A 21,599-nucleotide genomic window follows, 5' to 3' on the forward strand; every position below is an offset into this window, starting at 1 on the left:
ACTTCATCCTAACCAAACTACCCTTTGAAACAAGTTACCTATACAGGCCTATTTCTCAATAACAATCATACAATGTCCTATAGCAAATTACATTGCAGGCTTAATGCTTTTATTTTTTTCAACGAAGTGGTTGTCTAAGTAAAACAGCTTTTTGTTCCTTATTGTGAAACAGTGAGAATTGCGTTGTTAGTCTGATGTTATACTATATTGCATTACAGAATTTACTGACTTTGTGCGGTCAACAGCAAACAGAAGATTATGTGATATCATACCGTATTTTATCGGCGTACATCGTATTTGATCTGCATACTATCAAAGATAATCCTATGGGCGCCACAAATATATTCTCAGGGTCTCAGGGTGGGAGAAATCAATGACGTCCACATTTTTTATTGCTGCCAAACAAAATCTACCTGTCATCCTGTCATGAAATAAAAGAATCGGGACCTGGTCCATCCTGTCTTGGTGGTCTGCATCAGGAGAGAAGGTTTGAGGCCAAATCTTGTGACAGGTCTGGTTTTATGAAACCCTGAAAGAACTCCAAAACACAAGATGAACAAACTGTATGCAGATCAAAGCTTTTTGTTCTGTTATTTTTCAATCAGAAGCACCCATTTGGAGGTCTTTAGAGAGGGACCCAGTCCCTGGAAATGTGAACAAACCCATCATACTGCTACTGTACTATAGGCTTTTATGGCACGTTGCTGGCTCAGGCTGTTTGGACAATAGTGTTTTGGGAGGTCAGGTACTATAAAGAGGGAAGCCTCCACCAGGTAGAGAGTGTCAGCGTACCATCACCACCAGCAGCAACAGAAGCACCTGCCTTAGAAGCAGAACTCACAGCCAAAATGACCTCCAGTGGCATGAACATGATGAGCAAGGTAAGTCAAAGTTCACCTATGGATTGGAAATTTGTCCAAAGTTCATTATACTGTATGTATAGTATAAATAAGACAAATAGCAACCAGTTCATAACAGGCCAATTATTTGATTTAATTGTGGTTATCATGCATGAATTTCAAGAGTCTAACATTAAGAGTTATTATTTGAGTTACTACATGAAAGAAGTTGGACAGTTCGTAGAGGCTAAATTATTTTCATCTTGTTTTTAGATCGTCTTCTACGAGGAGAAGAACTTCCAGGGTCGTTCCTATGAGTGCAGCAACGACTGCGCTGACATGTCCTCCTACCTGAACAGGTGCCACTCCTGCAGGGTGGAGAGGGGCTGCTTCATGGTGTACGACCGCACCAACTACATGGGCAACCAGTACTTCATGAGGAGGGGCGAGTACTCCGACTACATGAGCATGATGGGCATGAGCGATCACATCAGGTCCTGCCGTATGATCCCCATGGTAAGATCAACACTAGTATAACAATGTATTTCCGTCTATTTATCATCAAACGCAACAGTGATGATGAATTAAACATCCAACTTTTAAATTACAGTACAGGGGCAACTACAGGATGAGGATCTACGAGAGGGAGAACTTCGGAGGCCAGATGCACGAGATGATGGATGACTGTGAGAACATCATGGACCGTTACCGCATGAACAACTGCATGTCCAGCAACGTGATGGACGGCCACTGGCTGATGTACGAGCAGGCCAGCTTCAGGGGCAGGATGATGTACATGAGGCCTGGAGAGTACAGGAGCTTCATGAACATGGGCTGGGGCAGCGGCATGAGGTTCCAGAGCATGAGGCGCATCATGGATTCCTGCCAGTAAATTCTTCACCAGTTCAAGTGCTTCTACTTCACTGATGGAAATGTAATTAAATTCAATGAATAAAGTATACTTTCTTTTTTACACATGGGGACATTTGTTGTTTGTTATTTTTATTGGATGCCATTCTATGTTATTACACACCTAAGAAAATACTTATTTTATTTCTCATATACAGTATGTGTAACTGCATATCGTACTACCACATCATACAACATGCCGTAAATAAACACTATAATCACCAATTAATTAATGTTATAAATATTATCTTTTTAGCTTATTATCAATATCCAAAAGGAACTATATCCCATGAGATCCTTAATCTTTTCAGTTCTCTTTAGCTCATTTGATTTCTATATGACCTGCATCAAGCATTCAGATTTTACAGTGTATTTAAAATGAGCATTTTTACAAAATATTCTCTTAATATTTGAGACACTAGTTTCACATTATTTCATTACTTTGACTGACTACATCAGAAAGCATGTTTATATGTGGTTTATTTTGTGCGTTTCTGTGTATTTTACTAGTGTCAATTATAATTGCTCTGTTTTGAGTGTTCTGTTTCAGCCATTTCTTCTATAATAAACATTGACTTGACATACAGGGAAAAACAATAACAACTCCACTTTTCTTATCATAAATCCAAAAGTAGTTTATTTTACAAAAGCAAAGTCAGATTTGCAGTCTTTCCAGTGTCTTTCCACAAAAATAAATACAAATATTTAACATTAATAAATCCAGTGTCTAGGACACAAAAAACATATTTGCCATTTATAAACCCTGAAATACAGAATGGAGAGAATGATGAAGATGGTTCATATGGCCAAAAACAACAATTTAATTATAAAACAAAAATTACATAATTTACATGTGAAATGCTTTATTGTTCACCTAAAACATAGGTGAATAATGAATAGGAAGGTGGATTAATACTTGTAGGTAAGGGAGTGTTGATATTTGAAAGGTAACTCAGTGAATACTGTATTTCTTCCCCCTGGCAATAATACTGAATTGTCTCGAGTTTCCTTGTTACAAATGCTGTGTTCCTTTTTTAAGTATATAAATAACATGAAGGTTTTAGACCGCGTGGATGGCATTGTCCAATGATTGATAACAAAAGGAACACAATAGTTACCTTTCTTTTGGTACAATCAAGTAAAAGGTAGAAAGAAAACATAAAAAAGGAAGCCAAATGAAATTATTGAGATGTTAAAGGGATATTTCACTTTAAAAAAAACTTCATTTTATCATTTTATCGTCTACTCATGCTTTTGTGAGCCCCCCAGACCGTTTTTAATTTGCTTGATTCCTTATTTAGATATTTGATATTCATTTTATCAAGACACGCCCCCTTCCTATACAAACCCATTATAACTTCAAACTCCATTTTTAGTATGTTAGATTAATCAAAAACACCCGTCCTTGGTTTTGGTGACTCACCCTGCCCTCCTAATACACAAGGTTTTTTTTTTTCAATAACTTTTTTCATTTATTTTTAAAAAATGTTTTTGAAAATTAAAAAAATTAAATACAATAAAAAATAAAATAATATTAAATGAAAAAAGTAATCGAAAAAACACGCCCCCCTCGCGTATTGGAGGGCAGGGTGAGTCACCAAAACCAAGGATGGGTGTTTTTGATTAATCTTAATGTTAAAAAGTTTGAAGTTATAATGGGTTTGTATAGGAAGGGGGCGTGTCTGATAAAATGAATATCAAATATCTAAATACTGAATCAAGTCTACTCAGGCTCACAAAAGCCTGAGTAGACGATAAAATGACCCAAAGTTTTTTTGAAAGTGAAATATCCCTTTAAGGTAGAAAACAAAAAAGGAAGCCACATGAAATTAGTTACATAATACACATTACATACACAAATGACACATTTTGACAGATTACTGCTTTGTGTAAAAGTCAACATTTGAAGCTCTAAATTTCAGTGCGTTTTCTCAGCTGCCTTTTGATTTACACACATAGCAGTGACAACTCCTTTCATTTTACCAAAGTAGAAGCAAATGGATATAAAACACAATTCTGGATCCTCTACAATTAGTCTACTAATCGTATTATGGCTTTGTCTGTTTGAATGTGTTCATACAGTACATACCTACTGTACTTTGATTGTTTCAGACGTGAGAACGAATTACTTTTCACTACACTTAACCTGGAGTCCCTGTTCTGGGCATATCAGAAGGGGGGGAGTAATATTTTATATATTTTTTTATTTTCAAAACAATTCAATACAAGCTCACAACTCATCTCAACGTATTGTGAGCTTATAGGTCAGTTATTTGTGCTATTCTTCACATGACAATGTATATGTACTGCAGGGCTTAAGTGGTTAATAATTGCAATATTATTGAACCACGTATAAGACACTGGATAAGTCATAATCATAGGAGTACAGTGTCAGCCATTGTAAAAGCCACTTTCAAGCATTTATCCCACATGTACAGTATCCACATTAAAAAGGTAATAAAGTAGCACCAAAAATTATATTAAAAACATTATCCTGTCAACAGTTACCATATCATTCTTTGTAACTTCTGCCAAAAAGATAAAACCCCGATTTATCCAAATAACTTCTTTGCAGCATAAGTACAGCAAGCATGTGGTAAAAAAGCAGGACTTCTACATTGGCTGAATCTGTAAGTCCAACAGCGACCTCACATTCAGCAAGCAGACTTTTACTGTAAGAAAAAACAACTGTACAATCCTTTAAAATGTGAAACAGACTATAATTCAAATGACTTTGCTGACAAACAATCTCCACTGCTTACATATATTCCATACTACTTACAGTATAAAAATTAATCTCTCCTATACACACACATACACACAAAATACAAGATTATCTACAGGCTCATTGCAATGGCAATTGTGTGTGAAAAGACATGTATATCACATGTTTTAGCGTTAGCCTATCAACAGCTTGGGTACTACACATTCAGTCATGGCACATTGTTTCATGAGAAAATAAAAGTATTTAGACAATATAAAAGTTCACTACCCCGTCTGTATTTTGTACATGACAGACCATCCCCTATCCACACACAAGGAACCATTCATTAACCACTTGAACCCTCATGGCAACCTTGATCTGGGGCTAACATTTAGAGAAAATAGCGACAAGTTCATAAAATCGACACGCTCATCTAACAAACCACCAATGTTGAACATTTACAGTACAGTAGGTAGTCCATTATGTTGTTGGTCAAAGCATGTTGTGTCTAATCTCTGACAGGGATAGCCTACTCCACCAAATACTCTTGTGAAGTTTGGTGAACTTTTATTCACCCTTTTGTTTATAGTCGCATCTGTTCCCTTTTTAAGTTATTTCACAATATACACAATATACACTCGATTGGTACTTTGTGGGCCAGAGGCATTCCAGAGTCAACCCGTGTTTGAGTCACGTAGGCCAGGTACATTTCCACAGGCACAGTAGCGCTTCTCTGCTTGATTGAGACTTTGTTGTATGTCCTTCCCAGTCAGATAGATGTTTCATTGCTGCCACTTTTTAAAATAAAAATTGTATTGTAAGTACACTATATACCTGAATTAAAGGAATAGTATATTATATCTTCCCAATGCAAGTTTTACGACACACCCTTTGACCATGTTATTGAAAAAGAATTACACAACTAATATTAAAAATGATCCCAACAAGGAGTATATTCCTTTTTTGCTAAATGTGACCATATTTACATAATTATGTTAAGTAACACTATTAGCAAATATTTAATATGTAAATAATACATACACTGTATACAAGAAAATTCCATAAATGTATCAACACAAGCAAAATGTACATCTAATTATATAAACGGCAAGTCACTAACGTGCGCGCTGACGCCATAGCCACAGCTCTGTAATCGAGTAAACACAAGGCCGACACACCACATCTCGCCAACACAGTAGCCACGCCGGACGCGACGATTTTACGGGTGGCGTAGGGCACCTCTCATTGCTCTCGACACAGTTTCCACGTCGCAACATAATTAATTCTACTCACCACATTTCGGACAAAACGGAAGAGGAAACAGCTTCGTACCGTTTACCGTGCGCACCACCGAGGCAAAACAACATGCCGCCACCATTGGGATGCCAGGTTGGCATGCCAGGTTTTCTAAAAACAAGCGCCAGAAACAAGCAACCACCTTCATGAAAAAAAAAAACCACCGAAGGGGTCCGTCATCTTCCACGGGGGTCCCCGCGCGTCCCGACACTCAACAGGGGGTCCGCGGACCCCCTGCAACATAAAAAATATAATTTCTTCCATTTTTTTTTATTTATTTTTTTTACTTTTGCACATTTTACTCCGACGATTTGGGTACCCCAATATACACGCGCCCACGCTGGGCCCCGTGCGCGGCTGGGGTTGAGGGGGGCGTAGCCCCCCGAGACTCTAGTACAGTATATTGTTGCAAAAGTAAAATATGTAAATATTAAAATATGTTGCAATATATTTGAACATATATGCATAGATAGGTATAGTATTTCCATAGCCCACTTACTCTGAATCTGATTCGTTGACTTCCTCAGTGCCATTGACCATTGTTGTCGTGAGCATCGCAGTTACCATGGTAGTGACGCCATTGTGCTGTTGTCGTGGTGACAGAGGTGGGCGAGGGGTCACCGGAGAGCGAGGTGGGAGTTTGATAAGAACCCCGTTTCCACCGGTGGCTGGATGCAGGCCTCTATTGGTGGGAGAGGACGGGACGAGTGTCCGTGGAGAAATGGTCGGGGAGTTGTAGTCACTAAGTTTCTCCCGAAGGCGATTCTTCATGTTTTTGTCGGCCAGAGGAGGGGGGTAGGTGATCTTGTTTTTCAGAATCCCTGACAAAGGATCGATATTTAATCAGGTTATTATTATTTTTTACAGATAACACACAAGATGGAACAATTGGTCGACATGTTTATTGAAAGTACCTTCCAATACTATGAGTGTACTGTATACTATGGCTGTCACATCAGTTTGATCTTAGTCGACCAAAACTTTGTTAGTTGATTATTCCTTTTTAAGCTTTTTTCCATGTACATTTCTTGATTCTACCAGTCTCTAGGCCAATAGCCGGTAGCCATTGTGAAATCAACATTAGAATGATCAGTGTTCAACCTCACCAACCTGAAAAGGCTGGTATCTGTATGATTGTATGCAGCAAACACAGTAAGAGATACAATGAATTTAAAGACTGAGATTATTCTGTAGTCAACTGAAACGTAATAATCCGAACTTCTTTGTATGTTGGTTGGAAGCAATTAAATACATCAAATCAAATCACTATCACAAAGCACATAAATACACACTAAAGAAGTTAAATGCTAACATTCAGCAACTATTAGGAACCAGATTAGAGTGTTGACATAGTGGTTGAGTCATGTGTTTAATTTGATCGCTTAACGTTCCCCCACAAGCTCAACAATAAAAGGTCTCCATGTGAAACACTGCTCAACTCTATTCTTACTAATTATTCTCTTTTGGTTTTTAAGACCTTTTCGGGGACAGCTGAAATAAAAGTTTAGACTAAATTGAAATACAACAGGCCGATTACACTATAGTTTACAAGATGGGGTTAAAGGGATATTTCACTTTGACTCAAAAAAACTTGGGTCATTTTATCGTATACTCAAGCTTTTGTCAGTCCCCGGACAGTTTTTAAGTAGCTTGATTCAGTATTTAGATATTTGATATTCATTTCATCAGACACGCCCCCTTCCTATACCCATTGTAACTTCAAAATCCATCTTTAACATGTTAGATTCATTAAAAACCCTGGTCCTTGGTTCTGGTGACTGATATTGTCCTTCTAATATGTGAGGAGACCATGTTTTTTCAATAACGTTTTTCTTTTTCTTTTTTTGGAAAATGAAAAAAATGTAATACAATAAAAAAATTAAATAAAATAAATGAAAAAAGTTATCAAAAAAACACAGCCCCCTCACGTATTAGGAGGGCAGGATGAGTCACCAGAACCAAGGACGGGTGTTTTTGATGGATCTAACATGGTTAAAATGGAGTTTGAAGTTATAATGGGTTTGTAAAATTAATATCAAATATCTCAATACTGAATCAAGCAACTTAAAAACTGTCTGGGGGGCTCACAAAAGTCTGATTCTGATTCTGAAAGTGAAATATCCCTTTAACTTCATAGTACTAAAGTGATGCATTAATAAAGCACATTTAAGAGACAATTAAAACAATGTTTAAGACTTTAAGGATATGTATAAATACATTATTTTAAGTGTGTGCTTTCTCTCACCTCTTCTTGGTTGGTTGCTGTCAGGTGAGCTGGTGGGGGCGCTGTCTTTCCCTCCGCCCTCGTTCTCGGACGGAGACTCGCCCTTCAGTTTGTTGTCCCGGTGGAGGTCCACCTTGACCTTGGTCTCCACGCGCAGCATTTCCAACTCACCAGGCTCCTCATCGTTCTCACTGGCTGTCGGAGGCTCCACCGGCCAGTAAGGCTTCACAGGATTGGCTACTGTGTCCACTACAGTACGTTTGGCATAGCAAGTTCACGAGAATGACAAAATGTATTAGTGGTAAAGACAGTACAAACCCTAGACTGTAAAAAGGAATGGACAAAGCGACGCCATTGGTTTGTACAGGCCGTAAATGAAGCCGATTGTTCAGGAATTTCAAATCGCGTCATATCCTGCACAATGCAACCAGGCCAATATTGGTTGGGTAGCTTGTCAATCAAGAGCGGGGGCAGGGAATGAATGCTATTGGTTTTGTAGCTTGTCAATCAAATCATCCCGCCCCTCCTAGAGCATACGCTACTTTATCGTCAATTTCAAAATAAATGGGACCATCATTTACCAAAACGCATGTCATGGTGATTGAAAGAAGACTTTAAACTAGCGACTGGAAGCATATAGTATTTATGACAATGTTTATTAAGGTAAGAAAATCAAGTCTAAAGTTCGCAAAAACTCACACACTTGCATTGAGAGAAATTCTTTCTGACACCAGCAGGGGTAAAACAGCTAAACTGCAGGCCATTCATATGAACTGTCACTTGAACTCACTTCCTATATAGACTCAATTTCAAAGGCAATGCTGGGCCCTTGGTACAAACTAATGGATTACTTGTATGTTTTATTGAGGGTTGATAATAATGATTAAAACCTCCATTGGGGTATTTATTTGTAACTGTACATTTGCACATGTATGTGAAATGTGTATCTTGCTCAGGGACACTTTGGCACACAGACTGGGTGAACCGGGGGGGCAAACCGGGGACTCCTGATTCCCGGACGGCCTCTCTGCCCACTCAGTTAGGCCACCCCGATATTTATAAATCATAGGCTCTCTACCCAAAACCCTCTCCTATGGTTATTTTCTTTAATTTAATGTGTAATGTGTTTTCTGTATACACTACATGGTGTGCATTTAACACTACACTGCGGATGAATAAAGTCTTAAACTCATGTTTGTGTATTTGTCTTACCAAGAGGAGTGCTATGCTGGGGCTGTGTTTCATTGTTCCACCTGTGTTTCCGTCGCCTTCTCTCATCTTCGCTGTCTGATGAAGCATAGGAGCTGCTGTGCTCATCCAGCGACAGCTCACTGTCAGAGTCCGACTCTGTGGCAATAAAAAGACAAGAGATGTTAACTATATGAACCCTAGCGTCTCTATTCTGGGGCGAAGACTTAATTTAGTGTAGAGGGGAAAAAGGAGGGGGGCTAGTATATATACCCCTGGGGGACTCCAGTCAATTGGGTTTAAACATCTGTCTACATTGGCTCTTAAAGCCAATGAATGAATACACCATGGGAGAAATCTATAAGATGATTCTGATTCTGTTTTCACCAAAACACAAGGGCTGTCTAACATCTGCTTTTCCCGTGAACCGAATGGTTCAGCACCCACTTGTAAAATGAATTAATAGATGTTTTTGGTGGTTAAGTAAATGTATGTCAGTAGCCTGAATTGGCCACTAGATATCACTGTTGTGCTGTATATACAGCATACAACCGTCTTCTAATCACATATTATAGGGCATCTCAATATATTATATTATATTATATATTATATAATCATATTTTTGTATAAAATGTAAATCAACTGCCTATGCAGTAACTGTAATTCAGTTATTAATATAACACAAGTATGGTAAGACTGCAGTCCACCCGCACAAGTATATAACCTGAACTTACGTTTTTTGCTACAATTTCCTCCAGAAAGAAATGTGGGAAAAGATTTCTTTTTTTTTACCTACAATCACGAATGAAAAATTGCACATCTTTCCTCACCTTCTCGCTTGGAGCGCTTGCGCAGAAAGATGGAAGAATGGCCTTCTCCATGGTAACTCTTTTTCAGCGATCCAGAGGAGGTGGTGCGCTTCTGTCCAGAGTCCTCCCTTTGAACAGGACAGAACAAGTCACAGGTTACAGCACAGCATGTTCTGGTCATGGTAAATTCAGGATAGAGAGTATTCTTGGCTGTAGCAGAGTAGATTTCAGCCTTTTTCTTTGTGGAATAAATGATTCAGTGCCTCACAAGGACACCATGTGTTGTTTTATTTGTTAAGGGCCTGTGTATTTTTGTCTCAAACAAGGGTAACCTACTGTAAGCAACACAGCATGACTTTAATATACCTGAATACTGTAATTACAGATAAAACGCTTTGACAGAATGTATTAGAGTCTTGTTTCTGCCCTTATTTACTTTGTGTATAGCAGCTGTCTGATTAGAAAACAGGACTTGTGACCAGGGTTGCTAGTTTGCATCATGAAGTTCTACTGGCCAAAAGGGGACATGGTGCCAGAAGCACAGCAAAACCTTATGGACAAACTGACACTTTCATGGCAGAGGTCTGTGCTCTACTGAGCACATCTTCTAGTTTAAGACTGAGGTTATGGTAAAAGTCCCAGGGGTATGTCCAGGTAGATATGTGAACCCCCCCCCCTACAACTGCTCCCCTAGACCAAGGGTTGCCAAACTTTTCAGGCCACGGTCCCCCTAACGGGGGACCCCCTGACAAGCACTTGGAATTGTAGACATTACATTTAGTTTGACTTGGTTCCACAGATAAATATTGTGAAAATATTTTCACCACTGCCCGTTGTGAGCGTTGTGAGCTTGTAGTTCGGCTATTTTCACCACTGCCCTAGACGGTCGCTGTGCATCAGCATGTAATAGTCAACTTGCTTGGTTGAATAATAATGACACAGGAAAATGTATAAAAATGAAGCACGAATTCTACTTGGCGTTAAAGTTTGTGAAAGGTTACCGTGCTTGGCTACTGCTCTGGCTCCTGCCTGATCTTGTAGTGGTGTCCAGTGAGGCTGTCGACTCTCCTATGGTAGTGCGATACAGACCGTCATCTTCTGTGAATGAGTGCTTGCCATTCAATGAACGCTGGGGAGAAAAGGTAGAGCACATTTATTCATATACCACATGCGATGCAACTACAGCTGACCATGGGAGTGTGCATGCAAAGTTTCACGGCAATCGGTCCAATGGTGCCGGAGATTACTTTTGAAAGATTTGTATTTTTAACCTAAAAGTATTTCTGATAACATCCAAATTTAAATCACGTATTGAGGGGCCTCTCCACAATGCCAAGCCAAAAAGGATTTCACTTAGACCCATAGGGGGCATCATCACAAATGTTTACTCCATTTTTACCCATCTTCACTAAATTAGGTACCTCAGGGGTCATATGACAATGAGTGTCAATGAGTGTGAATCATTGTCCAATAAGATTACGTTTGCATTACAGTGGTCCTCATCATCTATTCAACTTACAGTTAACAAAGTAGCACGGGTGGTGGTGGATTCTTCCGTTACGGTTTTCTTCCCCGTGAAGACATCCTTCAGGTTGGTCCTTACCTCTGTATTGAAAATACAGTGGAAGAGGAAAATGCAAACACCCTGGAGGTAAGGAAAGAGGGATAAGGTTGTGGTTGTTGTTAATATTAGGACATGAGGAATGTCAGTCTAATTCTATTGTAATTGTAATTGACGACAGCTGTCAACACTGCTCAAATATAAAACAGCTGAAATTTTGAGTCATGATTATAAAAGAAAAAGTCGGTAAAGAAAATCCAATATAAAACTCTTCATATTTTAAAATAAGAGGTTACTGTGAAGAAAGGTTATACAATGCTCTCAGAGTTTAAAGTTTTATTGAGCACCTGAAGGCAGCTGAAGATGGCAAAGAGGTAGTGGAAGGAGATGACATCACTGTTGACCGCCATAATCCCCAGCAGCCAGGTGGCGCTAAGGAGCAGCAGGAGCAGGAAGGCCAATCGCAGAGCCGAGCTGAAGGAGGAGATGAGAAGAGAGAGGAGGGCCATGGGGGAACAATGAATGAAATAAGGAGAAGAGACAAGAGGAGAGAGGAGCAGAGGAGTGTAGGGATGATAACAAATTAAAGAAGTAGAAGAAGGGAACAGAGCTACAAGTAATCATCTCTGACTGACACCCTTGTCCAAACAGGCCAACAAATGAAACTTTGCCCCAATTTGGATAAAGTTTAAATTAAAGTAATTAATACGCTGCTATTATGCAGAAGCAAGTAATTTCTCAAGAAACTCACACAGCTCCTGTCTTTTCAAATGTCCAGTGCCTTTGTCTGCATGAGGCCTTTGCTGCCAGGACGAATATGGCAATGTTGATCTGAAACGACAAGGAAAGAGTGTGTGGTGAATATACTGCTGTAGAAATCACATAGCATTATAACTAAATAAGGACAACATACACGCACGCGCGCACGCACACACACACACACACACACACACACACACACACACACACACACACACACACACACACACACACACACACACACACACACACACACACACACACACACACACACAAACCATACACCCATACACACAACCATATACCCATACACACCATCACTACTATGGCTATGGGCCCTGCAATACTCCAGATCAGTGTATCCTGGACAGAGAGCCAGCAGAAATCTGGGTTCCCATAACCCTGAGGGTCCAAGCCCACTGCGAGACCTGGAGAGGGAGAGAGAGAAACAAACAACATTGATACTTTCAAATAACTCAATTGTGTGCCGCAGGTTTTATGTTAGATTTATTTTTAATGCATGTTTTCAATTAACAAGTTATTTTTGATATAATCTTTCACTGGTATATTTTTCACAATAACCGTTCCACATGAATGTGTTGTTTTTTTTGGACAACTTTATTGAGTGCTAATCACTATCAAACACTATTTTCATTAGGAAGTGTCTGCCCCGACATAAATACTGTTACGCAAATAACAGACAAAAGTCTGCATTTGACACACACACACACACACGCACACGCACACGCACACACACACACACACACACACACACACACACACACACACACACACATAGACCTTCATGTCCCATTTTGGACAGTGGTCATGTGACCTGTGTATGTGTTTGTGTAAGTGAAAGCATACCGCAGGTAAAGGCTTTTCTTTTGCATTTACAGTACATACAGTACAATTCCTATGTGTGTGCATGCGTGTGTGTGTGCTCGGGTGCTTTGTAAACTTGTGTTGTTTTTACATGTACATTGTGCGAGAGTACTGTAGGTCTCACCAGTGATAATGGCAGGAATGCCCCAGCCAATGGCGTAGTAGAACCTCATGTGGCCGTGGTTGATATTGCGGACCTCTGTCAGCATACGGTAAATGTGCAGCCCCTCAACGAACATCCAGGCAAAAGTGCACATGTAGGAGTAGTGTAGCAGGATAGCCACCACAGTACATATGAACTAACAGAGAGAAAGACATACAGTAAGTATCAAGTGTCAAGCCCCAGCATGAAATATATACGTTTTTGTGAAACTGGACAGAAGATACATTAAATAATATGGGGTAAGTGTTTACTAACACAGAGAGATGATAGAGTAAGTATATAGTGCTATATTTAACAAAGTTTTTATATATACCAATCGTGAAAGCTTATCGTGAAATTGTACATTACAATGTTGATTCTTCACTTTGTGTACAAAGATCCACAGCTTCCAAATATACTGAGGACTCCTTTTTAGCTTTTTAGACATTCACTTTAATACTAGTGTTATACTAATGTAATATTATATGATGTGTCATTTGTTTGCCATTGTCTAAACACATTGTAATGTTGTTAAGAAAAATGCTACATAATTAAAGTTATTATTAATGTTGTTGTTGTTGTTGTTGTTGTTGTTGTTGTTGTTGTTGTTGTTGCTGTTGTTATTATTATTATTATTATTATTATTAATGAAAAGTAACCTTTCCCATGTTCTAGCATTCTGCGGTGGATCTACCTACTTATTTATTTAGGTATGGATTACAGAATGGGCCTTCAAATACAGGGTGATCACTGATCATTACCAAGAGCAATGTCTGTTATTGTTTGGATAAGCTTTCTATCTGTGCTCCACTTAGGATAATTAGGCAGCAATCTTTCCATTGAAATGAAACCCAATGAGATAGGTGAAACCACATCCTAGATGCAGTCCAATGGTTTGGATGAAACCTAAATCACAGCTTTAAGGTATATTTGTGGCACTCAAGAGGAAAATTATGTTATGCTGTCTCTCTCTGTTACAGCCGAAACATCCCCTTACGTTCTACACCAGTAAAATCCTTTGACTGTATTCTTCTTTAAAAACATAAAATACGTGCGGGCTATGAGTGTAATAATAGGTTATGTTTGATACTGCAATTGTTATTCAATGGATGAAACCCAAAGACAGCACTGTGTTTAATGAAAGACTGTTATGCTCTGCACAAGAAGCAGAAGACAAACCCCTGGAGGCAGCTCAGACGCTCTTCCCCATAGTTTGCTAATCTCTAAATTAGACTGTTAACAGTCTCAGAGCAAAGACAAGCTCAGTATAAGTTACTTTTCACGAATATCTACCCTGCGGGAAAATCCATAATAATGAAACAAATAACAAAGCAGCAGGGAATACACTCATTGCTTCCAAATACAATTTTGTAATTGTGTTAGCTTGTCATGTACTTTATGTTAAACATGTTTATATGCATTTTTGATATCTATTGACTCTACAATAGGTAGGTAGAGTCAAACCTTGTTGCTGCACTGTGTTTTTTCCTTGTCAGCATTCCAACACACTCAATAAAGAAAGCAAATATCAAGAAGAAAGTTGTTCACTGCTCTTTTAATTTAAAATGAATAAACTTTATTATTACCAACATTAGATTTACTGTACGTGTCCTAAGTTTAATGTTGGGGAACATAACAGGGATGTGCTTTCTCGCCTTACCGCATTCTCCGTCTGGTTGATTCCAAAGAGAAAGACAAGCTCGGAGAGGAAGATGGCCGCCACCAGGTTCCTGTGGATGCTGTGGAGGTTAGAGCGCAGTTTACGGAGGATGGCCAGTAGGAGGAAGGTGATGAGGAGGGCCACCAGTGAGGCAGAAACGGTTGTATAGGTAATGATCTTCAGAGGGAGGACCTCGCCATGCTGAAAAACACAAAAACACATTCTGAGCAATAGTCAGGGGAAATATAATTGTTTTTCTCTTTTTACATGTTTGCTTTGTTGCTGATTATAGAACAATCTTTAATGCACACACCCCAACAACAACAACAACAACATATTACATTATGATTATGTATTACTATCTCTAAACTATGTATAGTATAGTTACTATTGTATGTGTTGTAATTGTGTCAAAGGACATAGGATGTCAATACATAAACAATTGTCAATATGTAGATGTTACTGTTAGTCTGCTTAAATGGTGATTACTGTATCTCAATTTGGGGTCCAACATTTCACTTCAAGTTTCAATAATTATTTAACTGTTAGCTTTACTCCTACACACACAATAACATCTGTCAGTTAGATTAATGTGGGGTCCTTTAATCACTTAGACCCTACATACTTTATTGACCGGGCTTAACCAAGGGGTCTGTACTTGGCCTCCTCCTTTTTTCCCTCTACACAAAATCTCTTCACCGAAAACCTGTTGCATTGCAATGCGTTGTGAGCTTGTAGATTGGTTAGTTAAATTGTGACGAATGTTTGCCTTTTACAACACGCCCAGAATAGGGACACTAGGGGGTTAAGAAGGTCAATGAACCATTAGGTGTTTGTGGGAATACAACCATTAAATCAAACCTCTCTTTTGGAGATATCCATCAGCACAGCAGTGCTGGAGGCGTGTGTACACTGACAGCTGATGTGGGTGTGGTTTCTGGCCACCAGCTCACAACCCTTGGCAGACCAACCCCCTTCTCCCTTAATCCTGGACCAAGAAAACAATGGCTGTCAATTATCTGACTATACATTTGGAAAGAAAATATTTGAACACTTCAAAGATTTACTTTACTTTACTTTTAGTACTTTTTATTTTATTGACTTAACCCATTCAAACCGGGAACGCATCTGTGTAACCACTTTATCCATATTTTATACTTTGGCTATTCAAAAATAGCAAAAATCATGAACATTTGTGCAAATCTATGAATATATAATTTTTTAAAGGGAACATTTGTAACTCAAATCTTTGCTTCTCGGGGGTCCCTGGAAGAAAACATTTTGAGATGGGGGTCCGCGGCCAAATACATAACTAAAAATGTTTTCTAAATCCTAACAGTATGTTGCTATATCAGTTTTGCTCCAACTTTTCCATTGAAGGACCCCCAAAATGATATGTATTTGGCCGCGGACCCCCATCTCAAAATATGTTGTTCCAGGGATCCCCAGAAGTAAAGACTTGAGTTAAAAATGTTCGCTTTAAAATATATTATATATTCAAAGATTTGCACAAATGTTCACATTTTTCAAAAATAGCAGATCTACAAGCTCATAGAGCACGGCACTCGGTGCAGCGCTATGAGCTTGTAGATCTTGTAGATTCTGATGATTTAAGTGGTTACACAGATGCGTTCCCCGGTTTTAATGGGTTAAGATACAGCAGAGATTACATGCTGCCCATATTGTGCAAAGACAAATGTATGCATAAAACAGAATAGCGGTCTTACGCAAGTGAGTGATTCCAGAAGACGCAAACTGGTTTGGTTCTTTCCTGAGTTTCCAGCAGTCTGTATTCTAGAGTGATGGGCTGTTCCAGAGGGCCGTTCATGGGAGCGCCCTCATTGTACAACACCGTACTCACAATGGGGGTGTTTATAATGGGCCGGTTGGGTAGCCTAGGTACAGCCACACACAAATATGAGGTCAGTACGAGTATGAGTTACTAAAACACAACCAACCATATTCATTTCGCATCATAAACACTGACACATTTCTACTGTATAGATGCAAAAACATACAAACAATGCAAAAACACACAGCTTTCCTCTGTTTTCATTATTGCTATACATTTTTATGTACCAGCCGAAGGACGGATAAAAGTGCACCTACCTCAGACTTCTCCGATCATGGTCATAATTCTCAGGCAGAAAGTCTCCCAGAGTTCTATAGATGATCACAACAGCAACCGGGAGAGGGCCCGCGATCTCTGCATGACGTTTCTTCTTAACAGACATTGTGGTGGGAGACGCCGCGGAAGTTGACTCAGTAGGGCCAATGGTGGAGACGGGCGTGTGCGCAGGGGGGGTGTCAGTCGCGGTCTCCGTGGAAACTGCCAAACCAAAGGGTTTCAAGCATTACTAACCATTCCTTGGATTATGGATCACGATTTCGTGTCCTGACTTGAACTGAAGGTTTACAAGACCCTTTAGGTCTTAAGGAAAGTGTCATGATTAAATCCAATCAGAAACACATTGTTAATATAATAGTAAGGCTGCTCTCCGTGCTGGCACTTTACTTTACCTGCTATACTTTTGATGTCCTCAGTTTGTGAGGAGAACTCTGGGAAGCGCACATAGGACTGGAGGTCATTAGGGAGGACGGGCTGGATTTCATCAAAATGAGGTATCTTCCTTTGGGAATTGGCTGGGTCCAGGTAATCCACAGAGAAAACTGTGTACAGTGAAACAGGTTTGTTTCAGTTAAATGTATTTCATGCATTACAATACTTTTTAAGTTACCAAGTGGGATACTTTAACGATCCATCAAACCACTTAGTGGCCAACAGTAGTAATGGTAGACAGTGAAACAAAGTGCTCAGTATTGGGGGGAAATAGTTGCATTCACACTTATGAAACATGTATGAATAAAGGATAATATGTCAGTCAGGGATAGTACACATATTTGGGTCTGTCCTTTACCCCATTTGGGCGTATTTTCCAATAATGACAGCTTCACTGTATTATTACACGGCTACTACTTATTTGACATGACATTATTTTAGTGTATACGTTTCTGCTTCCATAGTGACATAAACAAAGGCAAAGCAGTGGTCTAATAGATTTAGCTGATTATTAAAACAATCTATTTGAATGTTTTCGGTTCGATTAGACGCTCTTCTCGATTCATGATTCTTGATTATTCGATGAATCGAAACCGTAATCGATAGAATAATCGCTAAGAAGATAGTCAATAGTTGCAGCTTTACTTTAAATAGAAGAAAATACTTACTCATGTTGTCTGTGATGATGGTGAAGGGCTTAAGGTAGGTTTTCCTCATGTTCTGGGCCATGTTCTGGGCGTACTCCTCAAAACTCCGCATGAGAAGGGTGGTGCCACTCTCTGACCGTTGGATCACATCCCAGTGCATGCCGTTGGCTGGATCCAAGATGGCACTGCCCGCCCGGACAATATTCTACAACATTCATATACATGTAGGCCATATATTAATACAACCGCATAATTTTATACATTTTGATATAATGGAGTATGTGTGAAAAATCTAGTATAATAGTGTAACTTTAAACATTTCAAACCTACACGACAGTATATACAATGTTGTACATCAAATTGTGAAAATAGCAGATCAACAAGCTTGTAAAGCTTGTAGAGGTAGATCTGCCATTTTTGCCAAATGTCCGCCTATTTTCACAGACGTTTCGCTGAATGTTCACCTGTCTTTGCCGAAAGTACACCTATTATCGCCAGAATAGGGACGGTTAAGTGGTCAATCAAAAATAACACTCATGACACACAGGGTCATGTCGTATCAATAAATAAATGACACAGCTCAATAGTTTTTAAATATAGAGTACAGTATATATTTATGTGTTAACTTGCATGAAGTGCTGATGGATCTGACTGAAGTATTTTTATCAGACATTTAAATACTTTTCTCTGATGATTTCAAGTTTCTGGAATTGCGTTATGGGCGCAAACTATAAATTATAGCAATTTCGAAATACTTTTCCGGTGAGTAGTTACACATCAGTGCAGAGAAAGAAAGAAGGTAAAGAAAGCTGAGCCAGTAAAGAATGGATGAGAGATTACTTTGTGTATTTAATCCCCCAACTAACACCTGTGTACTTTGGCCCAAGGCCCAGCAACACTCCTCCAGCGGTTACCACTGGCTCTACCAGACATAAAGCAGTGGTGGAAAAAGTACTCACATGTTTTACTTAAGTAAAAGTATCAACACTGCAATGTAGAAATTCTCTGTTACAAGTAAAAGTCCGGAATTCGAAATGTACTTGAGTAAAAGTACAAAAGTATTGGTATAAAAATGTACTTATAAAGTACCAAAAGTAGAAAGTACTCATTATACCGAATGTCTTGTTTCACAAGTTTTGTACTTAAGTACAGTACTTGAGTACATGTTGGTTACTTTCCACCACTGCCAGCAACACTTCTCCAGTGGTTCCCATTGGCTCTACCAGACAAAAAGAAAAAACCTTTCTCCATACAGTAAGTCCATGACCTGATAAACTTTCCAGCTGCGCTTTCCGTCATAAACAATACACCAGTGAGCTGAGCCAATGCCAGGGCTATACAGTTAGCTGTTAGGCTAGCCAGCTTTGTGTTTTGGTCATGACCTTAATGAAAGTCATAGAGTGTTTGCTAATCGCTTCACTGTATTCATTACACTTAATCCCCTGCCCAGCTCAACTCCATCTCAGCAAGAGAATATCACCTTCCCAAAAGGAGGAGAATAAATACCCGATGGGGAAAACAGGCTCTTAGCAAACCTGTACCAGCTTTTAAGGAGGATTTGGCAACTTAGCAACTTAAGAACTTGCAGGGGCTCTTAAGCACTTTAGTCAAACAATGAGGTCATTTTTTTCAAACATATTGTGTGTGTGTGTGTGTGTGTGTGTGTGTGTGTGTGTGTGTGCGTGCGTGCGTGCGTGCGTGCGTGCGTGCGTGCGTGCGTGCGTGCGTGCGTGCGTTTGACATGTTACATGTCCTTTGAGCTCACTGGAGAAAAAAAACACCAGTGAATTGTACCTCATGGAACTGAACATCCCTCATGGCGGACATATCAAAGCCTTGTTGCTGGCTTTCGAACTGCAGCAGGTTCGTCAACAGGCTGTATGCCGTCTTCACGTCATTGCCATGGAGAGCCGCCGTCCGATTGGTGGCGATCCGCAGCATGCTCGCCACACGCCTCGACCTCTCGCCGTCTATCCGCGACCCATTGCAATGCAGCTCCTCGTCCTAGGGGGCGGCAGAGAGGGGACACAGGGTTCAAGAGATGAGAGGACAATTATGAGGGAACTGGAATCTCAGTGCAGACAGTGCAGTTGCGATATGAAAATCGCTTCTTGTATATAAGGCTACTAAATATACTGTATTTTGTTGGTGGTCCTTGAGGATTGTTCGGAATATGCTAGTGGTCCAGAGCTTAAAAAAAAAGGTTGAGAACCACAGACCGACAGTATGGTACAAAGTGATGAACTCAGTTCACCCCTGACGATCAGACATTCCACAGACTGAATACTGCTTGAACTGTCCTGACCTGTCTCAGACATCTGTTCAATGCACATGGGAATTTACGCACAGTTTAAGAGCGTCATTCCAAAATATTACATATTTGGGGAAATGAATGACAGACGCACTAATCAAATAATTGTGAAAGCATTTCAAAGTAACATATTGGTAACCATAATTAAGGAAGTTACTGATCTATCTTTCGACCATGGCCTTGCAAAAGAATCACATTTTAGACAGTTTAATCATCTGTCCTTTGGAAATATTGAGGTATGTGTTCACAGTTCACAGGTGGCTCACCTTTAGAAGCATATACAGTACACTGTAAAATCCTGAGTGTTAGTTACAGGTCCATCAGCGTTAATCATCAGGATTTTGCGGTGTACATGGCCTTGCTGGCCTGTTCAAATCCTGCCAACACGCTGTCTTTTGTCTCCCCTGTAGTGTCTCCTTATCAGTTTTCATACTGTACTAACTTAAGAAAAAGTCTGAAAGGGAGTAGACAATCAACTCCCCTTTTTAAAAGAAAATACTGAGCTATGAACATTTTCTAGCTATGAATTTTTGTCTCCGCCAGGCCGGACGCGTACGCAAATCGGCACACATTATGTCTGTGGTCACATGATCAAGATGTATCTGTCAGCTTTTAAAGATTCCATTATGATTGGCTTTGATTGGCTTTCAAAGTTTGTCACCGCTTTGCACAAAATGGCAAAAATCATGAACCCATCGATCAACTGCCATGAAACTTTGTACGTACACTCCCAGTAGGCCAAGGAAGAACCTCCACCTCACATTTTTCAAATTTGCCTCATGGTGGCACTATAACAGCCTGCTTCAAGTTTTGGCCAATAGGTCACAGTCAAAATGTTTTGGACCCTCCTTGGATCACAACGCAACTCACCATATAGGCTTGTGCCAGACTCTATTTCCCCCCATTTAGTTTTTCCTTCAAAACATTCTGCTCAAAACTCACACAAATCGTTACACGTTATCTCTGGAGATATGTGATCAAGATGTATCAGTCAGATTTTTCAGATTCCATTCAATTGGCTATGACTACCTTCCAAAGTTTGCAGGCAAGTTTTCAGATGGAAAATGTGTTTGCCTTCTGTGAGCAACTTGTGACTAGTAACTAG

At 39.6% G+C, this 21,599-nt stretch overlaps 2 protein-coding genes across 3 annotated transcripts in view; one reads left to right on the forward strand and one right to left on the reverse strand.

Annotated features, from left to right (window-relative positions):
• Window positions 1–848: 848 nt before the first annotated feature.
• On the forward strand, window positions 849–1,731 carry LOC311047553 (gamma-crystallin M3-like; the record flags this gene model as incomplete). Its single annotated transcript, XM_084060293.1, has 3 exons — window positions 849–881; window positions 1,113–1,355; window positions 1,450–1,731. 3 exons carry the CDS (start codon window positions 849–851, stop codon window positions 1,729–1,731), a joined length of 558 nt encoding a protein of 185 aa, XP_083916419.1.
• A 1,587-nt stretch (window positions 1,732–3,318) lies between these two features.
• The window catches only part of LOC311047592 (cadherin EGF LAG seven-pass G-type receptor 1-like), a 60,846-nt gene continuing 42,565 nt past the window's right edge, over window positions 3,319–21,599 (reverse strand). The window contains exons 19-36 of one of the 2 annotated variants that reach the window (XM_084060351.1): window positions 19,978–20,187; window positions 18,205–18,388; window positions 17,497–17,646; window positions 17,086–17,305; window positions 16,704–16,871; window positions 15,838–15,964; window positions 14,977–15,177; window positions 13,299–13,473; window positions 12,605–12,717; window positions 12,282–12,361; window positions 11,878–12,004; window positions 11,489–11,614; window positions 10,971–11,098; window positions 9,991–10,097; window positions 9,185–9,319; window positions 7,994–8,221; window positions 6,248–6,569; window positions 3,319–5,246 (exon numbers count right to left, since the gene is read on the reverse strand). In XM_084060351.1, the coding sequence (XP_083916477.1) occupies window positions 5,222–5,246; window positions 6,248–6,569; window positions 7,994–8,221; window positions 9,185–9,319; window positions 9,991–10,097; window positions 10,971–11,098; window positions 11,489–11,614; window positions 11,878–12,004; window positions 12,282–12,361; window positions 12,605–12,717; window positions 13,299–13,473; window positions 14,977–15,177; window positions 15,838–15,964; window positions 16,704–16,871; window positions 17,086–17,305; window positions 17,497–17,646; window positions 18,205–18,388; window positions 19,978–20,187 (2,826 nt within the window). In that variant the 3' untranslated portion in view covers window positions 3,319–5,221. Of the gene's footprint in view, window positions 5,287–6,247; window positions 6,570–7,993; window positions 8,222–9,184; window positions 9,320–9,990; window positions 10,098–10,970; window positions 11,099–11,488; window positions 11,615–11,877; window positions 12,005–12,281; window positions 12,362–12,604; window positions 12,718–13,298; window positions 13,474–14,976; window positions 15,178–15,837; window positions 15,965–16,703; window positions 16,872–17,085; window positions 17,306–17,496; window positions 17,647–18,204; window positions 18,389–19,977; window positions 20,188–21,599 lie in introns of both variants that reach the window. The other variant, XM_084060350.1, reaches the window with a different exon arrangement.

The sequence above is a fragment of the Gymnoscopelus microlampas genome (assembly GCF_963454915.1).
Source record: "Gymnoscopelus microlampas genome assembly, chromosome: 6".
Classification (NCBI taxonomy): Eukaryota; Metazoa; Chordata; class Actinopteri; order Myctophiformes; family Myctophidae; genus Gymnoscopelus; species Gymnoscopelus microlampas.